Here is a 21002-nt window from a genome sequence, read left to right on the forward strand (position 1 = left end):
ATAGAATAGAATATAGAGTTATAAGAATCATGGTCAATTTAGGCATACTTGGATATAGGTCTTTTCCTGAATTCCAAAGGCAGTGCTTTGTGGTTAGGAATGGGCCAAGTTAAACAACAAAGGCCATAAACAGACATTTACAGTGACAATATCATAACCCAGAACTTTCATTTTTACCTTTACTTAGTCTGATTGTGTGATTTGTGTGTGACTTGTGTATTTGTCTGTATTTTGTGTAATTTGTGTGTTAACGGGCCGCCCAATGGAGGATGGGTACCCTTTTGAGTCTTCCTAATCCCCACCATCATAGGGAGTTTTTCCTCGCCACCTTGTCGCCTCTGGCTTGCTCATTAGGGTTCTGGACCCATAGTATTGTTAACCTTTTAAATCCTGTAAAGCGCTTTCTGACAACATGTGTTGTAAAAAGCACTATACAAATAAACTTTGATTGATTGATTGATTGATAAACAGCGGCCCTATGTCCTGGTGGAAGCCATAATTCCTCATATCAAGGCTCTGGTGAGTCTGATAAGAAGGGTTTCCTCAGTCCTGTGGCCAAGTGTGTGGGTTTTAAAGTGATCCCAGGTTATCTAAGTAGGGTGTTGTTAGGGTCAGTCAAAGGTGATGCTGCAAGAGGAAGCGTGAATAGTTTTTCAACAATAAAGGTCAGGAGCAGAGGTGGGCAGTAACGAAGTACATTTACTTAAGTACTGTACTTAAGTACAGTTCTTGAGTATTTGTACTTTACTTAAGTTGATTTTTTTTTAATACTTATGACTTTCACTTCACTACAGTTGAATAACAAATACAGTACTTATCACTCCACTACATTTCTGTCCAGGTCTCGTTACTCGTTACTTCCACACACAACTCTCCTCCCCTCCCCCGATAGTATTTTCACAAGTGATAGCCTATCAGCAATCAAGGATGTGTCTGTGAGGTGTAAAATCAAGTTCAGTGTCGCTAGTTCTTTTCCTAAATAACAGCAACATGAGCGGAGACGGCGATGATGGAGCATGCCAGGGTTGCCAACTTTTCAAGATCGCTTGGAGGGAGATTTGAACCTGGACTTGGTGGCGAGTGTAAATTGTTGATCGGGGGGTGGCGAACGTTACCGGGGCGGTGAAAAATGGACACAAATTAAGTATCACGATCGCCGGTGGTTCATAGATATAGATCAGAGGTAAATAAACTAGATTTTTTTTCGGCGTGAGATATCGGAACTGTGGCGTGAGAGCGTGTGAAGACGGTCAAATGCGTGTGTCTCACGCTCAATGCGTGAGAGCTGGCAACCCTGGCATGCTCTTTTGCACCCATGGCCGTATCTCGACAAAATGTTCCAGTTTTCTGAACGGATGAATCTTTCCTATCGTTTTAAATGCATGCTTTGTTTGCCAAAAACAAACTATATCACTGCATACCAAAATTCACTGTCCCACCTGAGGAAGTATATTACGGTATGCAGCCTAAATGTTTTGTTAAGTGACTATGTAGTCAGAGGAGCTTTGCAGTAAGGCTAGTGAAATGACTTTGCCTGCTCACTCCACTGCTAGGTCTGCTAGGATCACTATAAATAATGTTAACATTATATTGGCCACGGACGTAATTTTGGGGGGGGACATGTCCCCCCCACTTTTTCAAAAGCCGGTTTTGGTCCCCCCCAGTTTTTACGGTTAAAACCAAATATTTAAATAGCGACGAATCCATGTCCCCCCCCACTTTTGAAATCAAAATTACGTCCATGATATTGGCAAGTAATTCAAACTACGGAAACATCAATAAGGGAAACCGCGTGGGTTAATCGAATCTTGTCAAATAATGTTTCCATTCTAATGTCAGTGTAGAATTAATGTCAATAATTCTAATGTGGCTGTGATTTCTAGTTTGAAAAGAGTTTGTTAGCATGTTGGGTGGCATGGAGTTGGTGGGCTTTAGCCATACTGCAAAAGGTTGTAGCAAGGTTAGACTACCAAGATGCCACACTGCTAATTTTACTTTGTCTTTGTTTATATTGACTGTAGCATAATGTTGTATTGGATGACTGAATACCTAACTAGCAAAAAGAGAAAACCGTCATTTTATTATTGACTTTTAATATGGTAACATAATTTGCTTAAACAGGTTAGGCTAGGCTAATCAGTGAATTGTGGTTTTAGAAAATGTTTTTGTTCCTTAAACTAAAGTGTAGGTTAAACTTTTCTGCTACCACTACCTGAATGATGTACATCATTGGAATATGCCTTATGGATTATTATCAAAGACTGTATGAATATTATGCCCAAAGAGGATTTGGTAGGATGTATAATACTTTTAAACTATAACTTTTTTACAAATGTGACGGAAGGTGTACTTTAATACTTAAGTATTTTTAAAAGCAAGTACTTCAGTACTTTCACTTAAGTAAGATTTTGAACATGCAACTTTCACTTGTATCGGAGTAGCATTTGACCAGTGGTATCTGTACTTTGACTCAAGTAATGAAATTGAGTACTTCGTCCGCCTCTGGTCAGGAGGTAATAATGTTCTCTGAGCATAACATAAATTATATATACTAAATTGAATTAATTTACAACTATCAAGTTTTCATCTTAAGCTCCTGCCACTGCTTGATACAGTTCTGAGTTGCATTAATCTTATTTTTTGTTTACGATCCAAACACATTGTACTTGAAACCATGTTGTAATTTCCTTTTACCCTTGTTGCATCTGCAGAAAAGCAGTCAAGCATGCACAAGCCGTCACATGGTGGAGAAGAAGGTAACTGCTTCTGTGAAGGTACCAACCCTATGTGCAAAATAAAACTATTTACAATGGCAATGTCTTTGAAATGAGAGAAGGATGTGTAGGATGATGTATGAAATCCAGCCATCAGACCAGTCCAGCAAACCCATATTTTGACTGTAATGCACTACTGCTACTGTAACTAAAATGGTTGCAATAGTCCATGTTCCATCAGGACCTTATACCCACTTGTTGACCTGCTTAAGCCTTGAGCATGGCAGAGGGATCGGGGATATTTTACCACTGGATTCTGTTTGGATCTGGCGCTTTGCAAAGGTTCCAAGGGCAGCAGTGCTGGACTAACATCTTTCTCAGATCTACCTTGAGTGGGGAGGTGAGAAGCTGATGCCCACTCAGAATGTGAAGCATGCCTACAACACTTTAATCATACTATGAAACATATAAAACACTTTAAATAATGTAATTATGTGGGAATTTGTTCTAAATGATGAAGGAAATTGTTTTTGAAGGAAAATGCAAGGACAATCCAAACAGAAGAAGAGTATTGATTATTGCATTTTGTAAATAAAAAAGGGCATTTTTGTAATTTATGTTTCAAGAATAGTGTCCACTCCTGAATAGTGTCCACTCCTGAATAGTGTCCACTCGTTAATAGTGTCCACTCGTTAATAATGTCCACTCGTTAATAATGTCAACTCCTGAATAGTGTCCACTCTTTAATAGTGTCCACTCTTTAATAGTGTCCACTCCTGAATAGTGTCCACTCTTTAATAGTGTCCACTCTTTAATAGTGTCCACTCCTGAACAGGTTTGGGATATTGGTGGGGATGTGTCACTTCCGTCCATCACCCACGTAGATCACTCATCAAGGCATTGTCGGATAAGTTTTAAATGTTATAATGTTATAATAATGTAATAAACATTGGAAATGGAAAGTCTGTTGATTTGGGTGTCATGTTGGAATCATCTCAATATTACTGTGATTCTAGATGTGTTCTTAAAAGGAAGGTGGTTCTTACAGAGATTTGCTTATTTTCCACAAACCTCTATGGAATTAAATGGAGTCTGACTCCCAACACAGTCCCCTGACATTCCCCACACTAAAATGTACAGTTGATGTTTGGTAATGTGAAAGTTTGGAAATTGGAGTTATTGAAATGCAGCACGGGGGGTCTCTGGTCCAAACAGGCAGGTTTACAGGTCCCCAGGTGGAATTACAGGATTAGGATTAGAAGGGCAGCAGAGAAACAAATGATTCCATCTGTTGGGATGAACTAACAACAGGATGCACACATCCCATGCACACAGCACCAAAAATAGAAGTTCTTAGAAGTTCTTGAAACTGCTGATCACAGGCATATACAACATATAATTTGTACCTGAATCCGCTGGTTTGAACTGTTCCTGTGTTTTAAGCCTGGGTTTTAAATTTGACATTGACATCACACTGTCACACGAAACTCCGCCCCCTCCTACCTGTCATGTCTTTGCTTTGTTTTCTCCAGGCGTTCATGTATGGTTTCTCCCTGTGTTCCCCTGCCACGCCTCTGTCAGTCTGTTCCCACGCCCCTCATCATTGTCTGCACCTGTCTCTGGTTTAGTTCTCTTCTTTAGTCCCTCATTCAAACCCTGTGTTCAGTCTCCTGGTTGTCGATCATTGTATGTCATTTACCAAATATTACCTGTTAATGAAATATACTGAAATACCTCATGCTATAATTTTATTAGTATTAATATTCATATCGTCTATCTAACACATTTCACACACATATTTTTGTGTGTATGCAGTTAAAATTGACATTTTAATAAGGGTTAGAATGAGTGTAAACTGGTGAGCTCACACGTGTTGCTGGTCCTTCATGTGAAACATGATGCAAACGCATGAACTAGGCTCTCCTTCATCTGGGTCTACTCAGTGACGTACAGTGTGGATCTGGTAAAGGATCCTTCATGGACCCTCCAGCTCCAACGCTGCTGCTGGTCATCCATGGAAAAACCAAACGTGACAAGACACTGAGATAGCTTCATTTTATTAGCTACATTTTATTGAGTGAGGAATTTACTAGAACGTTCCTGTGTTTAACTTCCTGGTATTTGGTTTCTAACTTTGCTGATGAACACCACGCCTCACACAGTGGCCCAACGTGCTGATGAACACCACGCCTCACACAGTGGCCCAACGTGCTGGTGAACACCACGCCTCACACAGTGGCTCTGTGCAGCTATTTCATGATGGCCCATGTGTATAAAGTCTATAACCTTCACTTCCTACCTCAGCAAGTTATGCAATAATGGTGACACCCCTCTCTAAACAAAAGCTGGCACACTAGCTGGTGGAAGTTATTTCACACTTAACTGTGTACTAGAGGTGTTATTTATATGGAGCTTTTAACAATAGGTCTTGTCTCAAAGTAGCTTTACAGGATACAGAACAATATCACAGTCTAAGCACGGTGTGTCCCCATTGTCCCTCCAGACACCCTGGCAACATCACGGGCACCTTTTATAACGTTTGCAGTATCCAACAATGTTGTGTCTCGTTGACTTTCCAGCTCTGTAATCGGATACTACAAATGTTCAGTTGTATTAACTGATTGGGAAACATCTCTGTCAGTTTCTGTTGTCCATGCACACAGAATGTAGTTTAGGTTAAGCAGAGCCGGCACTAGAGAGGTATTATGGGGTGTATTTCCCCCCAGATGTCCTCTCTGCCCCCCAAGCACCAGAGGTGTCAATTCCAGGTTCAGAAAGTAAAAGTTATGCTTTATACTAGTACAATATAGGCTAGAGGTCATCTAAGGTCACCACTAAGATGGAACCCTGTTAGCCATGTTTATTCTGTTCTGGATATTTTGGTCGACTTAAGTGGTCTGTTTCTACAGTGCCCTATATGCAGAGGTGGGCATTCCAGGTTCAGAAACTAAAAGTTCTTCCCGGGATTTTACTCAAGCTTTCTGGATTTTCTAATTAGTGCAATCCAGGTAGAATTAGTGGAATCAACACAATCTAGAAAGCCTGAGCAAAATCCTAGTAAGGACTTTTACTTTCTGAACCTGAAATTGACACCTTTGCCAACCACAAAGCCCCACCCACCCCACATTTCAAAATATGACAAAAAATGTGTCCCCCCAAATTGTTTTACTGTCCCCCCTGCCAACGCAGTCTAGACCTGGGACTGAGATTAAGCATTAGGTAAGAATGTAAGAAAGTTTATATTGACGTGAGTCTTTTATTTTGTCCTTTTTTTTTTTTGCTTTATTTCATTAAACTTTTCTATTTTCTAGTAATGGTATTTAATCACTGTGTACTATATAAATGTGATTTTTGAATCACCTCAAAGTACATCACAAATCAATGTAGCTCTGTTCTGTCATGTATAATGTAAACAGCAGAGGGTGCTATTGGAGCCTTTTAGGACTGATTCCAGTTTGACTTTGGCTGTAATTAAACTCCCATATCAAAGCAAACCTCTGAAGTCCAATACTACATCTGAACAAAGTCACATGCCTCTGTGACTATATAGTGTTTAGGCGGATACTTTGTTCCTAAAGCCACAAAACAAACAGATGACATGCGCTTCCTCCTGGAGCTGCTGAGCTGTTTTGGCAGTTTGGTGTGTTGTAGGTAAAGGGCGGAGGCTGGGACGACTTCACATCCCTCAGGGCGTTATTACTACTAACCAATGGACAAGTGCAATGGTCTTCCTGCATTAAGCTTATTTGTTTGGAAAAACGTTCACCAGTGCTTTGATGGCAAACAGCCAATTCACTAATTGATAATAATAGATAATTCACTATATCTTCATTACTTATCTATTAGATTTGTGTGTTTATTTCATGTTTTGGATCTGATTTTTTAAAATCCTATTATTAATTAATATGAACATTTAAGCACATGATTGGACAATATTAGATACATTTTCTGATCGGCTTTATTGGTCTTCTTTTATGTTATATGCCTGCTATATGAGTGTTACCATTGCTTTTATCATAAGTTTCTGTATAAAAGATTCCACTGACTAGTACATTTTCTAAAAACTGAACACTCATTTAGATTTTTATCTACAACCCAATGACAGTCGGGCTGCTTATTCTCTAGTTTACCACTTCCTGTGAAAAGCACTGTCTTTGTGGTCAGCTAAAACAAACCTCAACTCTCTTAGCTCTACCGTACCATGTTTGTTGCATGGATGTATTGTATCCAGGACAACTATTGTGGTCTGCGTGCCCTCTGAAATGATGCAAAAAAGGCCATAGTACAAACAGTAAACAAGTATGTATGTCACCCATCAACCACAAAGCAGAACTGAAGATTTACTGCAGGTGAAATCAGGACACAGATATTGACCAAAAGATGATTGTGGCTCTAGGTGGGTATTCCAGGTTCAGTAAACATCCTCACCAAGATTTTGCTCAGGCTTCCTGGATTATGCTGATTCTACTAATGTTACCTGTCTTGCACTAATTAGAAAATCCAGAAAGCTTGAGTAAAATCCTGGGAAGAACTTTTAGTTTCTGAACCTGGAATGCCCACCTCTGCATATAGGGCACTGTAGAAGCAGACCAATTAAGTCGACCAAAATATCCAGAACAGAATAAACATGGCTAACAGGGTTCCATCTTAGTGGTGACCTTAGATGACCTCTAGCCTATATTGTACTAGTATAAAGCATAACTTCCACAGATAACAAAGCCCTTCTGTTCGTTGACCTAGACAAGTGCATCTGCTAAATGTAAATCTAAAATGTTAATCTTTTTTTTTATTATTTATTGTGAATTCACTTCTGTTTGGCCTACACACAAAGCCTACACAACTTCCAGCTCTGTGTGTTATATTCTCGTTCTGTTAAATGGGGATGACTGCACTGCGCTGGCTTTGCTTAGATGATCTTTCCTCACAAAGGTAGTGACAGCTGAACTGAGAATATAAGACAGATCACATTAGATACACGTAATGCACTTGACAAATTAACAACTAAACCTACGCTAGTTTGAAGTGACTGAACAGCTTAATATAAACATTTAAAGGAAAGGGATTGGAGGGATTGGAGGGATTGATGGGATTGGAGGGATTGATGGGATTGGAGGGATTGGTGGGATTGATGGGATTGGAGGGATTGATGGGATTGGAGGGATTGATGGGATTGGAGGGATTGGAGGGATTGATGGGATTGGAGGGATTGATGGGATTGGAGGGATTGGTGGGATTGATGGGATTGGAGGGATTGATGGGATTGGAGGGATTGGTGGGATTGATGGGATTGGAGGGATTGATGGGATTGGAGGGATTGATGGGATTGGAGGGATTGGAGGGATTGATGGGATTGGAGGGATTGATGGGATTGATGGGATTGGAGGGATTGGAGGGATTGATGGGATTGGAGGGATTGATGGGATTGGAGGGATTGATGGGATTGGAGGGATTGGAGGGATTGATGGGATTGGAGGGATTGATGGGATTGATGGGATTGACTTTGTCAGTTTCATGTTGTGTTCGACCTTTTTCTGTGCCAAGGTGGAACTCCCTTCAAAGGGGATACAGTGATAAATAAATGGTATAAAACACTGAAGCTCCAAAACTCTTAGCAAGTGAGGGTAAAAACTGTGTTTTATTTATAATATCACCTATAGAACAGATTCCACTGCATTAGTAAACCACACTAGTATGACAAATGCTGTGTGTGTTTGTTCTGTATGTCATTAATAAAGTGTCCTAATATTAATCATTATATTCCAGTTTCTTTCTTCTCTTTATTGCATATGACTGCTATAAGCTTACAGCTCCACAAAGAACTCAGACAATTCATACAAGGAAGACAACAAACCATGATAGATGCTGAAAGATCTTCAACTCTTCACAACTTTCAATTCGATGTAAATCTCTGCACATTCATACAGATTTGCGGATGGTGAGATTTCACTGAGTGGTGTCTTCATCTCAGTTCTACCATCTCCTGTGAAACCCAGCACTGCTGTATCTCATGGTAGAGTTCAAAGACGGAGCTGTCTGTGCCAACCGTTAGTGCCAGGCTCAAACTAAGGACTGGTGCCGTTTTGACTACATTAGCATGCGATCCATGTTCACATGGTGGGTTTGTTCTGCTTCGTTCACTGAATCGCCTGCTAAAAGAGAGAAGAAAACAAATGCAACCTTGGTTTTCTTTATACAGTGTAAGGAAAAAACTATTCTTGATGTTTCTTAAGGGATAAGCATACTCTGAATGGTTCAGTGCTCTTCCCCAACTTTAAGAAAGTTCTTGAACTGTTCCTTTCATGACAATTTCAACAGAATGTAAGGGGACATTTGCAGACATGCTTTGTCTTATGAGACATGCTCAGTGTTGCTTTGGTAACCGTGACCTCATTAAGGTGAATACAATAATAGTAACATACCCAAAACTTTATTGCAGTTAAGTACTGCAGTCTACACACGCAGAGTAAAACAGAGAGTAATGCCATCTTTTACAAGTACTGTATTATTTGTAAAAGTTCACTGTGCAAGTAGCCAACTTTACAAAGAACTTAACTTTACAGTGTTAAGTAAACTTTCTTCTGAGCCAAATCTGGGCACAAATAAGGGTGCTCTTACAAATAGCTCTATGTTTACAGGCATTGTACAAACCATTCAATATGTCCATAAACCTCCACTGGACTGCACTGTGTGAAAACCTGTTGACACAGCAGTGCATTGTACTCTAGGCCAGGGAAGTGCAGTATTACTTCTAGACCCTGGAACAACTTTACAGTGTTCAGAACGTTTACACAGCTTATCTACACATGTTCTGGCCAGAATAAGGATTCAAGAGAATTATTGAATTGTGCAATTAATACTATAGATAACTGGATATTTCATCATTAAGGTCGTTGTTGGCCTATCTTAAACCTTAAATTGTATGTCAAGATGTTTAGTTACTTTGTACCTTGAATAAAATATTCGAGGCATCTGTGGGGTTCACTAAAAAATGTAATTTTTTTAGAAAATAATAAAGTTACATCCACACTGGGATGGATTTTACCTATCGAACAGCAGGGAAAATCCCCAGAACTGTGATCTTCTAATTAGAATACTCTACTAAGTTCAACAGTTACTCTTCTTTGAACTGGTCATGTGACCCTTAGATATCCATTACAGCTTAACAATATCTCTCTGTGCCTGTCTCTGTCATTCTGTGAGGAGAGGTATCTTATATGGAGAATAGCATATGTGGAGAGAGAGAGTGTGTGTGTGTGTGTGTGTGTGTGTGTGTGTGTGTGTGTGTGTGTGTGTGTGTGTGTGTGAGAGTGCGTGCGTGTGTGTGTGTGTGTGAGAGTGCGTGCGTGCGTGTGTTTGTGTGTGCCAGGGTAAATGTTCAAAGTGTTTCAAATAGAAAAAGATGACCTGTAAAGACCCTATGTTATGTTACCCTTAATGACCCGAGTGGGGTCAGTGGGGTCAGCACTTAATGTATAAGTGATTAATGTATAAGTGATGGCACATGCACTTGTGCTAAACTTCATTATCAGTCTGTATCTAGAAAACTGTACTGTACCTCGTACCTCTTATGTCTATTCTAAACATGAATGTCATAGTGAATGAGAAATACTTTCTCTATCTGCTTGAATTTACCACAACGGTTGTGCTTTCTCAGCTCACTGGGACTCCATGGCCTAAATCGGACCATCTCAAAGTCTCTTTTCAAAATGAGAAATGTGAAAGCAGACCCAGGTGTCCCCCAGAGAGGACAAAAATAGATCGTTCCCTACACAATGCTACAGCAAGTCCCAGATTAGAGAGAACTGGGTTATTACATTACCCCTACCTCCTAGCACTGCTCTATTGTTTAGAGGTGCCAAGGACCACTGGGAAAATCTGTCCTGTTTTCATTAAAATAATACTATTTCTAGATCACTAGATCACACTGTTGGATCTTTGACTTGAGGTCATGCATCCTCGGGTATTCAACCTCTGTACAATGGAGCTACGAATCCTTCTGCGGCGTAAAAACTAGGTCTATGAAGTAGAAGTTTCCACACTGAAAGTCCAAGCTGTCCTTTCCCACAACCCAAACAACAGGCACAAGTAATCAGTGAAGTGCATGTTCTCTGATAATCTATGGATTATCAAAGCCCCAAAGTCATGTGGTGTATATTAGCTTCAAATGGGGAGCTCTGGTTCCATGTGAAACAAGCCACTGGTGTGTACGACTGTGGTGTGATCTTACCTTCAGAGGATCAAGGTGGGTTGGGGCGCTGGGGTCTACTGGAAAGCTGCCCTCACCACTCGGTCACTAAGAGGCTGTGTGGGGCGGAAGTTGTCACCCAACATGCCATCGTTGCCCTCGGGGAGCTCCGCCCCTTTGAGGTGGCACCTCAGACGCCGAAACTCCTCAATCTGCGGAGAAAGCAACAGCTCGGCTCAGCGGGACCACGCGGCTCAGCGGGACCACGCGGCTCAGCGGGACCACACGGGTCAGGGGGACCACACGGGTCAGGGGGACCACACGGGTCAGGGGGAACACACGGGTCAGCGGGAACACACGGGTCAGCGGGACCACGCGGCTCAGCGGGACCACGCGGCTCAGCGGGACCACACGGGTCAGCGGGAACACACGGGTCAGCGGGAACACACGGGTCATTCACCACGTACACTTTGGAATGATGGAATTTGTCATGCGTCTTTTGGTTTCAGAACTTAAAATATTCATTTTGCTATTCATGATTTTGTTTACATTACTTGATGCACATCAACAGTTTCACCAAGAAGTGGTTGATTAAACATTGTTTACTAAAGTATCATACAACTTTATAATGGCAAGTATCAGATATGGCCAGTGTTTTTTATACATAGTCACATATAGAGCTGAAACAGGCAGCTGATAAACTGGGTCTGAGAAGCCACACAACAAATCTAGAAATAGTTTATATGTCTATAATATCAAAGTCTTCATACTCTTTGCCTGAAAGGTCAATGATCAGCAGATTAAAATGATCAAACATACTTCAAAAGCTTTCTGACTGACCTTCAGGGCACATAATGACACATAATAATAGTTCAGATTTTCACAGATCATTGTGGTACAATTTACACACACATATCATAATACACAAGCTCTGTTATGCTGACAGTAAAAAAGGAATCCAGGTCACCAGACATCGCGCCCATGTTGGGACAGATGTCTACAACATATTTGTATGCTCATCACCATTCTTATCTAAATAACTTTATTCAAGACAAGACAGCATTATTTATATAGCCATCCTCCAACTCGTTATTTGACCACAGAACTGTTGACTAAATATTTTTGGGTGTCAGGCCAGTATTACCCCAGCTGCAACACCGATGTGTTAAAACTCTAGCAACCCTGCTAAGTCAGATACACCACATATCTCCAACACTATCATTCTATTTTAGTGTTAGTGCTGTGTCTGACATCCAAAATTCAACAATGGTATAGTGGTTTTGTGGTCAGACACTCAATGCTGTACAGTAAGCCTGATAAAGTTTGTATGAAAACATATGAATTTTTGCATAATATAGTCAAAGAAAAGACACAGGGACAGCAACGTAGCACCTATCTGTGAATATCTATGTAAGTGGTTTTGGTCCAGTTTAAATAGGTTTGTTGTTGGCTTGATAGCTTTACTTAGGGTGCAAACGTATTTCGACATTGTAGTAGTGATGTCATAATAACATTAAAATGTTCGTGAACGTCGTGCTGAATGCCTGCATGGCTACCACCATGTTTACCTGCATTTGAGAGATTGTCAGTGGGTAACGGTAAAGGATCCAGGTGACGTTCTCACTGCATGGAGGTGTTGTTAAAGATCCTTCATAAACCCAGTAGTCTCTTAATAGAGGATCTAAAAAGATACCAAAACAAACACAGAATCTGAGGAGATGCACTGGGGATCAGACTGCCCTGAATGATATGAGAATATGAGAATGATATGAGATATGAGATATGAGATATGAGAATGATATGAGATATGAGAATGATATGAGATATGAGAATATGATATGAGATATGAGATGTGAGAATGATATGAGATATGAAATATGAGAATGATATGAGATATGAGATATGAGAATATGATATGAGATATGAGATATGAGCTATGAGAATGATATGAGATATGAGATATGAGATATGAGATATGAGAATATGAGAATGATATGAGATATGAGAATGATATGAGATATGAGAATGATATGAGAATATGAGGAATGATATGAGATATGAGATATGAGAATGATATGAGAATTTGAAACGGTCTTCATTCCAGAACATTCTACTCCTACTGTTTTTAATTATTTCACTTATGCAGAAATGCCAGTGTGCATGCAAAAATCATCAAGACTAAAATACCGGCGAACTTACCAGGTAGTAATGTATTTGGATTAAAACATGGTATTATTTTTGTCTTTCCCTGTAATGACAAAATATAATTTGTTCAAAAAAAAATTTAAGTCATCAAGTATTGGTAGAAGTCACACAGCATGATCACATTGTCACAGAATGTTTGAGTGATCCATAATATTGATCGCCTATCAATATTAACCCAAAAACTCAATAATACAAGTTATACAGATACATTTGGTTATTATGACTATGATTGCACGATTAACCTTTTTTTACATGTAAGCAAACTAAATCATTTGTACACCGCATCAATCTTTAGACAATTCTCCAGCTTCCCCGTCACAGTTGACGTTTGCTTGCGTGTGTCTCCACGTGTCTCCACGTGTGTTTGCTCCTGAGCCTCCCAGACCCTGCGTGGCCGCTCACCTTGTACTGCAGGTCCTGGAGCACCTCCGTGATTGCCTTCAGGCCGAGGTGCTCCTTCCCGATCTACACACACACACACACACACACACACACACACACACACACACACACACACACACACACACACACACACCACATCAGCAGCATGACGCCACAGCGGAGCAGTAAGAGAAAAACACACGTGTGTGTTTGTGCAAGGTTAACCCAGAAGGCCAAACCCCAGGGCTGTACCTGCACAAAGAGTGCGATGATGAGGATGCCGGTCTTCTTCCCCATGGCGTCCTCCACGCTGTTGAAAAGTGTGCTGTTCCAGTGGATGAGGTGGAGCTACAACAGAAGCTACGTGGTCACTACATCCTTCATCAGATGTATGAGGTCACTACATCCTTCATCAGATGTATGAGGTCACTACATCCTTCATCAGATGTATGAGGTCACTACATCCTTCATCCCAGCACCACGCAAAGAGACTTTAAGGTATTTTAAAGTACGGCATATTCACATTAAAGGCTTTAAGTGCTGTATAAATCTGTGTAATAATCACTCTAAAGCTCTTAAGAGTGCTATACTATACAATACAAAGCTTGGATAAAGCAACACTATGACAAAATGGTACAATATTCCATTGACTTCCAGTGCTATGAAGCCCAGCATTTCTCTGCAAATCTGCCTTATCTCAGTGCCTGACGGCAGAAGACAGGGGCAGGTGTGTGTGAAATAACAGGTGCAGGGGTCAGGTGTGTATTAAGGGCTTTGAAGTTCTGCCCTGAGGACTGGGTAAAGAGAACCTTGCCATTGTTCCCAGTGACCTGTGCATCGACCTCTAAGCTCCTGGTGGGTCATGTGACACACTTGTCATATCTGGTCATGTCATGCAAATAGTGATTTCAGAGCACTGAAATAATATGGGGACGTACATGATCATCACAGTCAGTATCACCTACACTAATATGTAAACTTTGTATATGTACATTATATGTAAACTAAATACAATAACCTCAGGATTTCACCGGACACGTGGGATGTTTTCATTGAACACATATTGTGGTGATTATGTGTGATTATGAGTTCCTCTGTGACATTGCAGTTACTGCAGAATTAGAGAACAGAATGAGCCACATTTAATATACTGTTGCACTTGAAACCCAAAGGAGAGGGCTGACTATCAACATTATCAACTAAAAACCAAACCTAATATACTGATAACTAGCAATAATATGATTATAATAACGTAATAATTAATCATATGTTTATTACGTTATATCAGGTGATTTTACAGATGGGCTTGATATCATGCTATGTTTGTATTTTTTACAGGACAGTTGCTCAGTTTTGAGGATGGGATCAAATTTGTGGTATGAAAACACAGATTGTTTGGGCCACATTCAGTTAAATTTACATTGTCCTTTGTTTTCTTCCAGGCGTTCAATTATCTTACACACACAGCTTGTCCTTCAGACACCACTCAGACATGCCTGACCCTGAAGCTGTCGCCGGGTCAGCTGATATGACCACATGCCACTCCAGGAACTGCAGTGTACAGTGTTTCACACGCAGGTTGTCCTACACAAACCCACTCAGATGCAGGTGAGGTAGCACACGTGAACCTCACGCCACTCACCTCCATTGGAAAAGCCTTGAAGTTGACGGTGTGTTCGGACCCCCTCTGGTTCTCCTTGCCCCAGTGAAAACGCACCTCGTGGAGTTCATACTCGTGGTCGCTGGGGAGAGGGCCGCCTGTCACCACTGACACAACAGACCCAGTTCAGAATGAATTGGACAGAGAGCAGGATGAGCAGATAAACAGACATTAATATGAGTACTTCATCAACCAAGCAATGTATGATTTACAGCTCTGCACTTTCAGCGAGTGTCATGCATACCTGATTTAGATTTGAGCACGATCCTAACGGTATGGCCATCGTTGATGACCTCACAGTCCCTGCAAACCACGTAGTTGGGTGTTAGGCCCACTTCCAGCAGCCTGGGGTCATAGCGTGCTTCTCTGGAGTTCAGGTTTATGGGTGACTGATTCTCTCCATTGGCCTCTGGAAAGAGCAGGCCCCACTCCACCCCTGCGACGTGAACACATCCTTTGTCACAATGTTACCAGCCACACCACAACCACAGTACCCTCTGAATCCTGTTTGTCCTCGTACTGTTTCAACCTTGTGTGTGATGTTTCTGTTTGGCCCCTGAAGGTCGAGGTCAAAGCTCGCACTTTTTCTGCCATATTCTGCTCTAGGACAGAAAAGACAGCCTAACGCCTGTGGTCCATTTCTGTGCTCTTAATACAGCAACTAAATAAGGGTTGTCAGAGCACCAAGGCCCCAAACTCATTAATGTACGCAGTCCTTCAGGACCGGGGGGCCCTGGAGGATACAGAATGTGCTCATTCACCCCCTCCTGTTGCTGCTTTCTACCCCATGGTCTTACTGCCATCCTCTTGTGCTTTAACCACTTGTTCTTAATCTTCAGGTTTTTTTTTTCCTATTTCCTGACCAAGAACAGCAACAAACAGTGTGAAAATTATATGTTAAATCGAATGGAGTTCCTTAGCAGATCACACTCTGTATTGTTTATGGATGTTGTAATAAGCCATATATTGTCTGCAGTTGCCTGGATGAAGATGTCGTAGAAGTGTAAAGTAAGCTCAGTAATCCACGTAATACAGGCATGACTTGTTTGCTGTGCTGCTGGCAGGGACGGTGTGGCAGCCGAACCCTTTCTGTCCTACAGCCATGTTACTTTGAAACTCGATGAAGAGCAAGTGGAGATGAAGAGGAGGAACGCCAGTAACAATCTGACAGGATGTTACCTCAAAATGACACAGTGTAATGGACCCTTTCTGCTGGTCAACACAAAACAGTACTTTAATATAAAAACGTTTCTGTGTTGAGTTCGCACACGGTTGTGTTGAGCTCATAACTGGCATTGCTCTTGTATTTAATACACAAATTGTGATGTGCATGATGAAAGACTGAAGCTTCACGTAAATCTCACTTTTTCATAAAAGGTGTTAATGGATTATAAAAGGCAGACTCGCCTGTCTGGGGTTTTTCTCTAAAAGGTATTTTGTGTCCATTGTTGGCTTTCCTGTTTTTTTAAAGAATGTATACTTATCTTGGCTTAGCTAACTTACTATAAACCTAACTTACTATCAACCTACCAACCTAACTTACTACCAACCTACCAACCTAACTTACTACCAACCTAACTTACTATCAACCTACCAACCTAACTTACTATAAACCTAACGTACTATCAACCTACCAACCTAACTTACTATCAACCTACCAACCTAACTTACTATCAACCTACCAACCTAACTTACTACCAACCTAACTTACTATCAACCTACCAACCTAACTTACTACCAACCTAACTTACTATCAACCTACCAACCTAACTTACTACCAACCTAACTTACTATCAACCTACCAACCTAACTTACTACCAACCTAACTTACTATCAACCTACCAACCTAACTTACTATCAACCTACCAACCTAACTTACTACCAACCTAACTTACTATCAACCTACCAACCTAACTTACTACCAACCTAACTTATTATAAACCTAACTTACTATCAACCTACCAACCTAACTTACTATCAACCTACCAACCTAACTTACTACCAACCTAACTTACTATAAACCTAACTTACTATCAACCTACCAACCTAACTTACTACCAACCTAACTTACTATCAACCTATCAACCTAACTTACTATCAACCTATCAACCTAACTTACTACCAACCTAACTTACTATCAACCTATCAACCTAACTTACTATCAACCTATCAACCTAACTTACTACCAACCTAACTTACTATCAACCTACCAACCTAACTTACTACCAACCTAACTTACTATAAACCCAACTTACTATCAACCTACCAACCTAACTTACTACCAACCTAATTTACTATCAACCTATCAACCTAACTTACTACCAACCTAACTTACTATCAACCTATCAACCTAACTTACTACCAACCTAACTTACTATCAACCTATCAACCTAACTTACTACCAACCTAACTTACTATCAACCTACCAACCTAACTTACTATCAACCTATCAACCCTACAAATGATCAAACACTGTTTGTAATCTGCATGGCCACTCTGACATTTAACCCCAGTACTCTCTGATCTAGATCTGTATCGAATGACGCACAAGCGTCAGTGCACAGTGAACTTACCTGAGTCATAACACACCTGTGTCATGAAGACACCTGTATCATAAATACACCTGTGTCATAAAGACCACAGAGTTCAAGCAGGACCCAACTTTTCTTGGCACTCAGCTCAGTCAAGAGAGACAGAGATTTGCACAGAATTCAGTAACTCATTCCTCGTTACTCCTTGTACTATGATGATGGGTGGGACTGTTTTATCTCGTGTTTCTCATGGAGGAACCAGGAATGGACCTGCAGGTGTGTGTCTGAGCTCCTCACCTTCCTCGTAGCCCCAGTCAAGCTCGTCCTTCCCAGGCAAGCACTCCGATTCCTGAGTCATGTTGTCTGCCATGACGATGGATCCTCGTGGCCAGACGTTCAGGAGAACCACAGTGCTCCCTTGAGAAGCTGCCGACTGTTAAGGGTCCCTGTTAGTTGTTCAGTAAGTGTAAATTCCTCTTCACTGTACACCCATGACACGTGCAGGTGAGGCTACAATCTCACCAGAGTCCTCACAGCAACTAGTAGAGTCTGTGCTGTAGTCTGTTGTAAAGTTTTCTGTCCCACAGTTTCCTTCTCTCTCTCTCTCTCTCTCTCTCTCTCTCTCTCTCTTCCAGCGGCAAGGCTGTAGAATGACCTCCTCTCTAAGAAGCTCTACACTTATGCCATGAACCAGGTTAAAAACCCTTTTTTTTCCCAGCTGCATCATCACACACTCCAAACAACCCCCTCCCTCCACCCCATCTGCCCTCCCCCTCAACACACACACACACACACACACACACGCACGCACGCACACACACACACACACACACACACACACACACACACACACACACACACACACACTCACACACATAGACAAGCCACATGTGCTCTGATTGGTTGAATGTGATGACTCTCACATTTCTGAGGCAGTACCTTAGAAACAGCTCAGCAGTGCAGCCTGGTTAACAGTCTGGCCACAGGGACAGCAGAACACACAAGCTGGAATGCAGGAGTGATGTTGGTCTTGGAACCAGAACCGGGTTTCTCCTGCCATAGAGGAAATGGGCGTGGTTATGAAAACACCCACACTGAGGAGAGTTTCAATGAAGAAAGAAAGAGAGGTCTTTGTGGCATGCTATTGTTTTCTTTTGCCTGTTATTGATGGTATTTTCAGAGAGACGAACAGCCTGTGAGCGCCCTCTAAAGGATGAATGTTTTGCTGCAGAATGCTATTCTTGCTAGTGAATGTAGTGTGCAAGTTTCTATCAGACCTTTGCTAATAGCTGAAATTGTACACTGATTAGTGTATTCAGTAGACGTTATTTTGAGTTCTGATGTATTTATTTTACAGCCACTACTGTTAGACCAGTGATCACATGTTCAGTGTGTAACCTCAGTGAAACCTTGTAATGTTATATAACGTTACACTGTTTTCAAACTGAGAATCTGTATACAAACTGAAACGTTTACATACTTTTGTGAACCCTGCCACTGTCCACTTCAAAAATGCAACAACAGAGCAATAAAGATGTATGTGCATCAGCGAGAATGGCTATGCTCTGTAAATACCTTGACCCTCATTTTCTAAAACCAGAAACTACTTTTTGCATAAGTTGTCTCCTCTCTCCTAATTAGCTAACTGTAATTAGGCCACCTTCCTCCCCAGTGCTTACAGATTATGATATGGAAAGAGTATTAAACTTGACCTTTATTACAATCAGCTACGAATACCCAAATATGGGTAACAAAAAAGAAAGGAACAAACTGACTAACTGGTGGTTTGACCTGTGCTTTTATTTCACAAGTGGAAGTTGACTCAAAACGAAAATACAGCGCTGCCCTCTACATCAGTGATTCTCAACTGGTGGGTCACGGACAGCTTGTAAAAAAATCAAGTCTAGTCTTCTAATTGTGTACTCTTTTATCTTGAATAAAGACAGAGGCACATGCATGGGCTCCAGACTGCGGCTTAAATGGTAGCAATCGCGACCATAACTATTCATTTGCTAGTAGGGTTGCCACCTGTCCCGGTTTTCACGTCACTGTCCCGGTTTGTCCCGGTTTTCCTTTTTTTAATATTCGGTCCCGGCAAAAAAAATCATTTAATGTCCCGGTTTTCACTAGGTTAGTTCAACGACTATTTAGACTGTTTCTGCACACTTTAAATCCGTCAGTTTTTTCTCGCTGTGTCCATTTTACACCCCCCCCCCTCAACATTTTACGTTCGCGTATGACAGTGTCCTTGTTTTTTGTCAGACCTAGGTGGCAACCCTATTTGCGACAGGTGATACAACAGCATTATTTTTTATGGGTTTTGTCATTTGTCAAAAATATCCCCCATTTCCTTTTGAGTTAGTATTTTAAAGTTAATCGATATGCTGTAGCTACTCTCACATGTTCGTCTCTGCAAAGGCGGGAATCCGATCACGTGACTCGCGAAGCAGCGGAGCTGAAACTTTAGCGGTAGTTTGTTGAAAATAGCGAAGACAAAAATATCGGATTATTCACACAGTCTGCATCTATGTGGGACCATAAGAGGACACACTCCTTTATAACTACATAGTTTTAAGTTCATTTTAATGGGATAAAAAGTCACTCATATGTATACTTGTAGGATGGCCAAACGTATTTAGCAGGACATGTCCGTATTTCACGTCCTGTCCCGGGCGTTTTTCAGTGAGGAAATGTCCCGGTTTTTAAATGACCTTCATTGCATTTGTTATCATTTGTTATTGGAGTTTTTGTTGTTGACTTTTACTGAAAAGCATTTTTAATAAACCAACTGTAAATATGTTATTGTAGGATTACGTGGGCCTATGTTAAGTGAGTGCATGCCACAGTATATGCCATCATAAGAGCATAAAACAAGTTATATTACATTACGTGCATCCTAAATAACAACCTACAACTAAAAGATGGGTATTTATACCTTGCACCAATTTGTGGTGGTCAGTTTTTGTCAAATATTTCATATTGTACTATAACTTGTTTTATGCTCGTATGATGGACATTTTAAAAGCTAATGAAATATTTTGACAAAATGTGCACTTAATATGTATACAACTTGTTTTTATCTTATGAAGGATCGTTTAAAACTATTGAAAGCGTTGCAGAAGACCAGTGCGCAGTGTTCTGGGGCGTTTTCGACCGCCACTTTAGTCCATGTTAAGGTCATTTGTAGATGGCGACAGTAGTACATTTAAAATAACGTGTCTAATTCAGAATATGCGAACATGAAACCAACTTAACCACAGATACAAGGAAGAGAAAGACATCAGGCATGTTGGATGGCAGAGATACTAAATAACAGCTGACCTGAT

General features: G+C 40.9%; 1 protein-coding gene and 1 long non-coding RNA gene across 3 annotated transcripts; one reads left to right on the forward strand and one right to left on the reverse strand.

Moving 5' to 3' along the window:
* Positions 1-948: 948 nt before the first annotated feature.
* On the forward strand, positions 949-3145 carry LOC143477902 (uncharacterized). The gene is made up of 3 exons (XR_013121659.1): positions 949-1457; positions 2712-2774; positions 2941-3145. It is a non-coding gene; the product is annotated as an uncharacterized LOC143477902 (long non-coding RNA).
* Positions 3146-8330: 5185 nt separating this feature from the next.
* Positions 8331-18427, reverse strand: ca8 (carbonic anhydrase VIII). 2 transcript variants are annotated; one of them, XM_076977416.1, is made up of 9 exons: positions 17974-18427; positions 15390-15581; positions 15128-15252; positions 13738-13833; positions 13507-13569; positions 13099-13147; positions 12468-12580; positions 10942-11111; positions 8331-8860 (listed from the first exon to the last, which is right to left on the reverse strand). In XM_076977416.1, the coding sequence occupies exons 1-8, from the start codon at positions 18044-18046 to the stop codon at positions 10977-10979; spliced, it is 846 nt and encodes a 281-aa protein (XP_076833531.1). In that variant the 5' UTR covers positions 18047-18427; the 3' UTR covers positions 8331-8860; positions 10942-10976. The 2 variants fall into 2 exon arrangements, with proteins under 2 accessions (XP_076833531.1, XP_076833530.1); XM_076977415.1 differs by having other exon boundaries at positions 8331-8863; positions 17974-18426.
* Positions 18428-21002: the final 2575 nt, after the last annotated feature.

This window comes from Brachyhypopomus gauderio, chromosome 16, assembly GCF_052324685.1.
Source record: "Brachyhypopomus gauderio isolate BG-103 chromosome 16, BGAUD_0.2, whole genome shotgun sequence".
NCBI classification, from domain to species: domain Eukaryota; kingdom Metazoa; phylum Chordata; class Actinopteri; order Gymnotiformes; family Hypopomidae; genus Brachyhypopomus; species Brachyhypopomus gauderio.